Genomic DNA, 11,020 nt, shown 5'->3' on the forward strand with positions numbered 1-11,020 from the left:
AATATTGCCCGGAACTGAGTTTGACGACTCAATGCATCTAGGACAATATTGTCTTTACTAGGTCTATATATGATTTCAATATCATATCTAGCAAGCTTCTCTTACCAACAAGCCTGCTTCGGCGTAAGCTTAGGCTGCGTAGCAAAGTAGCTTAGTGTGTTATTATCTATATAAACTTTGGTGTGTCCACCCAAGTAGTATCTCCAGTGTTCTAAGGCCAACACTATAGCAAACATCTCTTTCTCATGCATTGGCCATCTTCGTTGAGTTTCATCCAATTTCTTGGAATAAAATACAACAGGATAACCATGTCGCCTTAGCGTAACACCAACCGCTTTGTCACAATCTTGCTGCAATATAGCACCAATAGCATAGCCAGATGCATCACAATACACTTCAAAGGGTTTATCAAAATCTAGGATCCTAAGAACAAGAACCGAAGTCAAGATCTCCTTCAACCGTACAAAAGCACATTGGCAAGCTAGTGTCCAATGAAATGGTATATTACTCTTTATCAACTCAGTCAACAGAAGAGCAATTTTTGCAAAATTCCGGACAAACTTGCGATAGTATCCCACCAAACCGAGAAAGAAATGAATATTTGATACAGTGGTCGGAACTTCCCAGGATTTCACTACTTCCACCTTCTTTGGATCAACCTCAATTACGCCACCACCAACTATATGTCCGAGAAAGTTTACACGCAATTGTCCAAAAGCACATTTACTTTGCTTAGCATATAATTTGTGTTTGCACAATTTCTGAAACACCAGCTCCAAGTGTTTCAAATGATCTTCCAATGTTTCACTGAAGATTAGAACATCGTTGATGTATAGGACAACAAATATGTCCAAATAATCTCCAAATATTTTATCCATCATAGTGCTGAACATTGCCAGAGCATTGCATAACCCGAATGGCATGACAAGGAACTCATAAAATCCATACCAAGTTTTAAAGGCTGTTTTCTCCACGTCCTGATCCGCCACCCATATTTGATGATACCCAGACTGCAAATCAAGTTGCGTAAAATACTTAGCCTTTAAGAGTTGGTCAAACAAGTCATCAATGCGAGGCAAAGGATAACTAGTCTTGACCGTGATCTTGTTGAGTGCCCAATAGTTGATACACATCCTCATGGTTCCATCCTTATTTCACATATAGTGGGGATTTTTTGTTTGGGAGCTTGTGTAGACATTTGCTAGTAAAGCATAGGGTGTCTTGGGGGTTGCGTTGGTTACGTCCATTACAGATCTCACTACATCGTCTCCCAGTCTAAGATTGTTATAATCCTCGTGGCTCTTGCATGCTCCGAGAAGGCACGTCCACTCGAGAGCACTGGGAACGAACGGCATGCTTAAGATTAGATCTTTGGCATCGTGAAGGTGGCTGGCTCGGCTCAAGAGATCTACCATGCAACTGTAGTGCTGCCTTGTGGGCTCAATGGCGTGATCCACAACCATGGAAGCGAAGAAGCTCTTTCCCGCTTGAAAGCTGTGATGTGTTTGGGGAATCGACGGCCTGCATTTCGTTGAAGAGATGAAAGGCCTTGCTGGCAGTGGTGCTTACTCGTGCATATGAAGCTATCATGGAGCTCCACAAGATTTGGTCTCTGTCAGGGGATGTATCAAAAAGTTTCCTTGCATATACAATATGGCCTTCTTGGAAAAATGCAGATGTCAAGGTCACAACGTTGCGTTCTAGCATGCTATGAAAGAGTAAAGCAGCTTCACGTAGTTTGCTAGTTAGAACAAACGCATTTAACATTGTGTTCCACGAAACCATATCCATTTCGGGCATCTTGTTAAAGAGTCTTAAACCAAAGTCACAATGCCCTCATTGGGCATACGCCGAAAGAACAGAGTTCCAAGAGCACAGATCCCGCTGCGGAATTTGATCAAAGGTGGCCTTCACAAGCTCCAAGTCTGAGGGTTGTGAGAGAAACATTATCATACAGGAAGTAAGATCAAGCTCCAGCATTTGATAGAAAAAGCTCTTGGTTTCCTCCCCGGGGCTGTTCTTGGCAAGAACAGCGAGCATTGTTGTCCACGACGAGAGAGCTCTCTGCGGCATGGAGTCAAATATAAGCTTTGATTGTCTAGCATCACGGCAGCATCGCATCACGGTGTTGCACGAAACGAGATCTATCTCAGGCATCTCGCGGAAAATCCTCTGTGCCGAATCGACATCCTCGTTCAGTGCGTATGCGCCGAGCATCGCGGTCCAGGCAACGAGATCGTGCTGCGGCATTGCATCAAACAAAAGCTTTGCTCCGTGCAAATCTCCGCCCTGCGACAAGGCAACCAAGATTGTCGTCCATGACACAAGGTCACGAGCCTCCATAGAATCAAAAACACGTTCGACTCCCTCTACATGCCCGTTCCGGGCATATGCCGCAAGAATGGAATTCCACGACACGAGATCATACTCGGGCATCCCAGAGATAGTCCTCTCGGCACTTTGTAGATCCCAGCTTGTGTGTGGACTGACAAGATTGCATTCCATGAGAGAAGGCTGTGTTGCGGCATCTCATCAAATGTTTTAGAATATGCCCACTCCGGGCATATGCCAAGAGCATGGATGTCCATGCAAGGACATCTTTTTGCGGTATTTTTTCGAAGATCTCTTTTGCATGTTTAAGATGGGAGTTCTGGGTGTAAGCTCGAAACATGAAAGCCCACGAAAAGGAGTCTTTGTGTTTGATGTTGTATCAAAGATTTGGCGTGCCTCTTGTGGGCTTCCATAAACATCTCAATGAGTTTGTTGCTGAGGAAGGAATCATCAGCAAGTGGATGATTCCTTTTAAGATTCAAGTAAATCTCACTTGCTTCATAAAGGCTTTTGCAGGATTGAATGAAATGAATGTTACACTTTCTGTTCATAGTCCAACCCAAAACATTGTTGTGATTAAATAATATTTAATGATAATATTAAAAACTCATTATGAGAAGAATAAGTTTTTTGTAACAATGTGTAGTTTGTTAATAATGGTATTATTTCTATTTAGTATTTTTTATTAACCTAATTGATTAATCCGAATTAAAAGTAGAATAATCTAGAATATACTAAAAAGTGTTTAAATACAAACTTAATCTAATTGCTAGATGGTAGAATATCTTAAAATATCAAAGTTACATTATACCATTAACACAACTAGGTCATGGGATATATTGAAATGGGGTACAAAGCAACTAGAGGTAGAGGGTGATGTGTCTCTTACTCCAACACCCTCTTTATTGTAATTGGCTTGTTTCCCTCATTCTTGGAGATCTTGGTAATCAATTCTTTCTAAAATTAAATACAATCCCAAAACCTTTAACCATTTTTAACTTATTAAACAATGGTATACTTTACCATTTCTCAACCTTAGAGGCACCAAGTATTCCAAGATTTTTAATAAACTGGAAAAAGGTGGTGCACTTTTATTCATAAACATTTTCCCTTTATATTTAATTGTTTCTCAAGTAACTTTTCAAGATTCTTTTGAGAGGCCCATTCTCTTTCTAGATGTTAATCAAATATATAGTATGATTCCTTTATCTAGTTTAGAGTTCTTAAAAGTTCATTTAACCCACTACTATTCAAACCCAAGGATATTTAACTTTAAATATCTCTCTTAACTAATTGAAAAATGAGGTGTAATAAATTCTTTCCTTTTATATTTAAACCCTTATACAAATTATTCTCTTTAGTTGTTTACAATCTACAAATAAGTTAAAAAATTTATGCAACTAACATGGTTAGATTGTTCTAAGAATTATAAACTTGTTTGAACATAATATTTTTTTGGATTAGTTTCAATAGCTTTTGTAATTTGGTGGAAACAAAGTGAAAATCCAAAAATTTATAGTACAAGAATCAAAAGAACCCAAAAACTTCTTTAAGTGATGGTAAGTTATCTCTATAGCCATATTAAACACTAATAACCCCTAAGTGGCAGCTTAAACAAATATAATTATATCATGGTGGGAAAAGAAGATGTAGATATAGACAAGAGGATAGAAGTTTTGTATTACATCAAGTAGTATATTTTTAATTTTTTTTCTCTACATTTCAGTTAACTTTAGAGGTTTTGTCTATGTTTAAGATATAGTATTAAATACTGATTACAAACGAATTTTATGAGGGAAATTAAGGTAGATTCTAAAATATACCTGAATATTTATAATATATTCCTTTCACCTTAATAAAAATATAAATTACCACCTACATTCAAACAAGCACCAAGAGACATGACGAAGGTGGCACTGTTGGCCATTCTCTCGGTGGTGTGCACTTTCTTCTCTGGTTTCCAATCCGTTGCAATTTGTTCTTGGCTTCAACCATTTTTCCTCCTGCATTTCTTCCACAAATCAGGGATTTCGCGCAATCCTTGCTCATGGCGCTCACAATTCTCCTGGCGCTCATCCTCCACACCACCGCCGCGAGCCTGGTGTTCCTGGCATTCTTCCTGGGAAAGGTGAGCTCGGACAACTCCACCGCCAGCAGCGTGCCAATTGTGGGAATAATCTGGGCACTGGTGCTGTGGATGTTTCTTCTCCCGTTTCTTGCAAGCATCGGCTACAGGAAGCGTTTTGTGTTAGAGCCACGTGGCGTACAGCCACCTGGCTTGAGTCGCATTTCTTCAGTTTAGGGCTTTCTTAGTTTTCTTTCCCATCCTGTGTGAGATCCATCCCAGGGGATTGTTCTGGGAGTGTTCTCATTCTCTATAGAGTGCTAGGCCGTGAGGCCTGGCTTCTCTCATCATGGTATCAGAGCAATAGGTTAGATTTTTTTGGCACGAGCAGTGCCATAGATGCTAGGACAGGATGGCGTCGTCTTCTTCCTCCAGAGACATGGAGCAGTTTGATGGGACGAATTTCCTTGCCTGGAAAGAACATGCTCAGTTCTGGTTCATGAGGTGGGGATTGTGGCCTGTAGTATCTGGATCAAGAAAATGTCTGTCCAAGGACGATGATGATACAGATCCATACAATGAGTGGAAAGATCTGGATGCTAGGGCAAATGGAGCATTAGGAGGTGGACTTGGCCCTCTCTACAGTGTCCACGTGAATGTGGAGAAGAGTTCTGCTGAGAATTGGAAGTCAATTTGTGAAATTATGGGAGTGGACCTGCAAGAAGACGTGGACGTGATTCTTCATCGCAGTGAGTTATACAGCCTGGAGCAGCAACCACACGAGCGCGTGCAAGACTACATCACAAGACTTCAGCGCAAAGTGGTGGAGATTCGATTGCTGGACCCAGAAGCTACTGTGACAGATCAAGAGTTTAATGCAGTTCTGTTCAAGGGGCTTACAACTCGTGCTATGAAGTCTTATCTTCGTTATATCAAGAAGATTCCCGACATTACACAGCGGCAGATTTTTGCTGAGCTTGTTCAGCACGAGAAAACCGTTATAGGTGAAGGCAATGCTGCTGAGCAGGACGGGATTGCCATGGTGACTCGTGGTAATCAGCACGGACAAGCAGGGCGCTCCTCTATCTTTAATCGACTTGGAAATAAGCGCTCCAACAGCACCGAGGAAAAGCCAGCCACCAAGCAAGAATTCAATTTGAAGTGTGGGACGTGTTCAAAGCGTGGGCACCTGAGCAGGGATTGTCCAGTGAAGAAGCAACGTCGTGAGACAAAATTGAAAGCTGAGCGTGGATCTTCCTCTAGTGCGGCACCACGTTTTAAAAGTCGACGCCGAGATGAAGGTGATGATGAAGACTCTTCCGCTGCAGCCAATGGCTTGTCATGGATGACTCGAGGAGTAGAGGTGGATACCACAAGCCGTGTTCTTTGGCTGGATTCGGCAGCAACGAATCACTCAACTTTTGACCGTGAGCTATTTTTGGAGATGAGGAAATGCACTGGCCAAGTGCGACTCACAGATAACAGCTTGTTAGCGGTTGAAGGTGTGGGCACGATTGAAGTGCGTCTACCGACAGGCTTGGTGGTTCCAGTCAAGCATGTGTGGTACATCCCCAAGGCTCAACATTCCTTGGTGTCCCTTGGACAAATGATGGAGCAAGGATTCAACTTGGAGTTTTGTGGTGATCGTGTTAAGATCACACATCCAGAGGTTGGACATGTGGCTTCAGCAAGCAAGATAGGACGACTGTTCCGGATGGATTGCGAGGTTTGTGTTCCAGGGAAGCTGCTAGCTACGATGACAGTGGCTACTGCGAGTTCATCTTCAGGGGGAGCTGCAGATATCCAAACTTGGCATCGTCGACTTGGCCACGTGAATCACAAGACGATCCAGCAGTTGCAGCGAGACCACGTGGTTGATGGCTTGGCCATCACGTCTTTTTCAATGCCATTATGTGAGCCATGCATCATGGGAAAGCAGCATCGTCGGGCGTTCAACTCTGGCGGGAGTGTTCGGGCGACAAGTCCTCTTCAGCTGGTTCACTCAGACTTATGTGGCCCTTTTCAAGTGATGACACAGCGTAAGAAGAGGTACTTTATTTCGTTTATTGATGATGCTACGAGGTATGTGGCTGTTAAGTTCTTAGCTACTAAGGACGAAGCTTTGCTAGCATTTAAGGCTTATAAGCATGAAGTGGAGAACCAGCTCGATTTACGCATCAAAGTGCTCCGCTCTGATGGAGGAGGTGAGTACGTGTCCGTCAATTTTTCTGATTACTGCGAGAAAGCAGGAATTCAGCGGCAATTCACAGTTCCATACACTCCTGAGCTTAACGGGGTAGCTGAGCGGTTTAACAGGACAGTGGTGGAGCTGGCTAGGACGATGATTGCCGATGCTGGTCTTCCGCCTAGGTTTTGGGATCATGCTATAGCCACAGCTGTCTTCGTGCGTAATAGGGTGTTGACCACCGCTGTTAAATCCAAGAAGTGTATATTTCTGGGCTATAGTGATGAGCAGCGAGGATATCGACTCCTTCATCTAGACTCGGGAAAAGAGTTTGTGAGTCGAGATGTCATCTTTGATGAATCTCGTGTGTATTTTCAACGTCACAAGGATCCAGGAGTTCCTTCTACAGGTTTTCTTAGTGGAGACAGTAGGGCGAGCTCACAGCCTGTTTTCTTTCATCCATGGGAAGATGAGGAGGATAATCCTCTACCTCGACTTGGCTGTGCTTATGCTCCAGCTGCAGGGGGAGCTTCAACCTCTGCTGTGACACGAGCTCCAGAGCCTGATCACGTTCCTGAGGTGGTTCCTGATCCTGAGCCCGAGCACAATATTCCTGAACCTGAGGATATGGTTCCTGAACCTGTGCGTCACCGAGATCCTGATGTTATCCAGGTTTTGAGCCGCTCTGGTCGCCCTTTAACCTATACAGCGAAGGGTGAAGCTTATCAGCGAGAGCAAGCTGAGAAGCGAGCACGAGTAGCCGTTAGAGCTTCTTATCATCAGAGTCGAACGGCTATGTTCACAGCAGCAGAGGTGAAGATTCCTGTTACGCTTGCACAAGCTAAGAAATCTCCTTATGCTGCTGCGTGGGGTGAAGCTATTGATGCTGAGATGCGAGCTCATGCAAAGAATGAAACCTGGTATCTTCCTGATGAAGTTCCTCACAATGCTAATGTAGTTTCGACAAAGCTACTTTTCTGCGTGAAAGCTGGACCTTCAGGAGAAGTGCAGCGCTTTAAAGCTAGGCTTGTGGCACGAGGCTTTACTCAGATCGAAGGCATAGACTTTACAGAAACTTTCAGCCCGGTCGTGAAGATGGCTTCTATCAGGCTGTTACTTGCTTTAGCAGCACAGCATGATCTTTATGTGGAGCAAGTGGATGTGAAGACCGCATTTTTACATGGAGAAATTCCTGAGGAGGTTTACATCCAGCTCCCGACAGGCCTCGATCCGAGCCAAAGGATTTATCGGCTGAAGAAGGCTTTATATGGCCTGAAACAAAGTCCACGTATCTGGTATAAGAAAATCGATTCTTTTCTGATTTCTCTTGGATTCCAGAAAAACCATGCCGACTCAAACGTTTATATGAAGATTGAGGATGGTGCCTTGGTCATTTTGGCCTTGTATGTGGACGATGGTATCTTTGTTTCCAACAACAGAGATCTTCTTGCTGAAATCAAGAGAAAGCTAGGAGCCCAGTTTGAGATGCAAGATCTTGGCCCCGTGCACACTTTCCTTGGGATTCAAGTTCAGCGACCACGGCCAGGAGTTGTGACACTCTCACAACGAGCTTATGTGGAGGACGTATTGCGCAGGTTTGGGCTCGAGAACCTCAACCCTTCCGTTACTCCAATGCAAGCGAGTACTCATTTGTCTGCTGAGATGTCTCCTAGTGAGGCTGAGAAGCAACAGATGGAGCTTGTGCCATATCGCCAGGTCGTTGGATGCTTAATCTACTTGGCTGTTTGTACCCGCCCAGACATTGCTTATTCTGTGGGAGAGGTGGCTAAGTATATGGCGAATCCAGGCTGGCAACATTGGCAAGCTGTGAAGCGCATCTTGCGCTATCTCAGAGGCACTGCTAATTTTGGCCTGAGCTATCAACGGCAGGTTTCTGGTCACGCATTTATTTTGCGAGGCTATGCCGATGCAAATTATGCAGGGGATTTAGACGACAGGAAGTCTACATCCGGCTATTGCTTTTTCCTTGGTGATGGAGTGGTAACTTGGAGCAGCAAGCGGCAAGCTGTGACAGCCTTGTCGACAACTGAAGCGGAGTATCTAGCTTTGACAGGGGCAGCACAAGAGGCGAGCTGGCTTCGTGAGCTTGTAGCGAGTATGCAGCTACGGCAACAAGGACCCACGGTCATTCTCTCGGATAATCAATTGGCGATTGCTCTTTCAGAGAATCCGAGATATCACGCCAGGACGAAGCATATACAAATAAAATACCACTACATCAGAGAACAAGTGATGGGAGGAGAGCTGATACTTAAGTACGTGGCAACTGAGGACCAGGTTGCTGATATATTCACTAAGGCTCTTCCACCTATTGTTTTCTGCAAACATCGAGAAGTGCTTGGAGTATGCGACCTGTCCTCGCAGGGCTCCGGCTAGGTGGGCGGCAATGGTCACGCTGGTGATAAAGATCCAGGTGTCCATTGAGGGGGAGTGTTAGAGCCACGTGGCGTACAGCCACCTGGCTTGAGTCGCATTCCTTCAGTTTAGGGCTTTCTTAGTTTTCTTTCCCATCCTGTGTGAGATCCATCCCAGGGGATTGTTCTGGGAGTGTTCTCATTCTCTATAGAGTGCTAGGCCATGAGGCCTGGCTTCTCTCATCATTTTGATCGAGCAAGAACGTCCCAGCCGCTGGTATTCGCGTCGGTCTGGACCACGGCGTGGTTGTTGTGGAATCGATTCGGTGGTGTCGGCTCCTTCCTCCATCCTGCCGTTTCCCAGGTTACAATCTTGCCGCTGGTGATGAGCGCCGGCGTGTGGGGGATCGATGGGATCGCATTCCTCATGGCGTGGTTCTCGGCAATTCTCCATGACAGGACCGTTCTCGACGAGAATCTTTCCAAGATGGAAAAATCCGACAAGAAGCGTTCTATGCTGCAGCGTTTGGGGCCATTGCTCTCTCAATCTTGTTCTACGGAAGCGCCAGGGTCTCGATCTTCTCGGGCGATTTCTTCCAGAAGGACATCGCCCTCACGATGAAGAAAACAGTGCCGGTCTCTTGCGTCCTGGGCAAGCTCCTCTTCTACGAGGACATGGATGTGATGCTCAACAAGACGAACCAGCGCCTCCGAGCCGGCGATCGATTGGTCCTCTGGTCCGAGGCTGCGGTGAAACTCGACCTCAAACAGGAGAGGGATTCTCTCCAACTCAAAGCCGGACAGATCGCTTCCCAGCACGGCGGCTACGTTGGCATCACTTACGAGTACAAGGACGCGAGTACTGGAAGAGTCGGGAACTATTTCGACCTCGTTCTTCCCGATGGCTCCATTGGATTTACCTACAGGAAATCCCACTTGGTTCCATTCGTGGAGTGGTATGGAACTCCAGGGGATCCCATTCTTCCTATCATCAAGACCGAGCTCGGCCGGATTGGAGGAGCTATTTGTTACAATTTCGAGTTCCCAGACCTGATGCACCAGGCCGGGAAAAAGAGGTAGAGCGCAGTTATGATGGTGTTCTCTAAGTTTCTGGTGAATGTTTTTAGGATTGATATCATGCTCCAGCCAGCCGCGACTTGGGGACCAACTGGTCCCCAGGTGAAAGAGGCCGATGCTTTTCGTGTTGTGGAGAATGGCTTTAGTTGATTTCGATGCTCCACGGGAGGTGTTTCAGCGGTTGTAGATCCATATCTCCAGACATTCGATTACAGGTGTGACAGTTTTGATCAATCAAAGCTCTCTAATATTCTTCTGTTTCTTTGGCAGGGAAGGTATCTCCGACTCAGTCTTCGCCATGGGACTCCCAGTACTCGGGAAGGCCTGGACGCTTTACCCAAGCTACGGCTTTCTTTTCGCTTGGCTAGTGGCAGCACTCGCTGCAGTACACGTCTCCATGCTCTGCCTCCCTTGTCAGCTGCTCAAGGGAGAACATCCATATCCTGTCCTCCGCTGTATATGATTTTTACATCCAACTGGAAGAAACAAAAAAGAAAAAGGATTAGATCACAAAAGCTTCGAACGATCCTCTAAAAACTTGCCTCACACTCGATCAATCTCTTCAACAGTGTCTCCACAACCTGAGGAGCCTCCGCTCTGCAGTGACATACATCCTTGACAAGTCCCCTCCTGCCTTTGTGTTCTACATCACTGGTGACCGATCCTTCAAGGAGTTTGAGAGGTCGGAGCTACATTGCGTGCTGTTGTCAGAGGAATCAAATGCGCTTGTCTAAGATTCCTGTGAAGCCCAATCTGTAAGGAAGTGTGTACAAATCATGGGTGATATGGACGTAGCACTTGCATTGACTTAATTGTCGTTTGGTGCAACGATTTGGAGGAGTTCCAAGGCGTTGGATTGAGTCGGCTGGAGTGTCGATTGCAAAGAAGGCAGCCCCACGCTGCCATGACGAGGGCATCGCGTTCCATCTCCATCGCTCCGGCGTGTGAGCATCGTGGGGCAAAGGAATATTTGCTTTGTTAGTACCT

At 45.4% G+C, this 11,020-nt stretch overlaps 2 protein-coding genes across 2 annotated transcripts; one reads left to right on the forward strand and one right to left on the reverse strand.

The window, feature by feature from the left end:
* Nucleotides 1–1,836: 1,836 nt before the first annotated feature.
* On the reverse strand, nt 1,837–2,436 carry LOC112349341 (pentatricopeptide repeat-containing protein At2g35030, mitochondrial-like). The gene has a single exon (XM_024683620.1). It carries the CDS (start codon nt 2,434–2,436, stop codon nt 1,837–1,839), a length of 600 nt encoding a protein of 199 aa, XP_024539388.1.
* Nucleotides 2,437–9,240: 6,804 nt separating this feature from the next.
* Nucleotides 9,241–10,139, forward strand: LOC112349410. The gene has a single exon (XM_024683811.1). It carries the CDS (start codon nt 9,575–9,577, stop codon nt 10,034–10,036), a length of 462 nt encoding a protein of 153 aa, XP_024539579.1. The 5' UTR covers nt 9,241–9,574; the 3' UTR covers nt 10,037–10,139.
* Nucleotides 10,140–11,020: the final 881 nt, after the last annotated feature.

This window comes from Selaginella moellendorffii, unplaced genomic scaffold (genome assembly GCF_000143415.4).
Source record: "Selaginella moellendorffii unplaced genomic scaffold, v1.0 SELMOscaffold_38, whole genome shotgun sequence".
NCBI classification, from domain to species: Eukaryota; Viridiplantae; Streptophyta; class Lycopodiopsida; order Selaginellales; family Selaginellaceae; genus Selaginella; species Selaginella moellendorffii.

Excerpts from the sequence above, each read along its gene's own strand:
- LOC112349341 (XM_024683620.1), bottom strand. The coding sequence starts at position 2,436 with ATGCCCGAGTATGATCTCGTGTCGTGGAATTCCATTCTTGCGGCATAT.
- LOC112349410 (XM_024683811.1), top strand. The coding sequence starts at position 9,575 with ATGAAGAAAACAGTGCCGGTCTCTTGCGTCCTGGGCAAGCTCCTCTTC.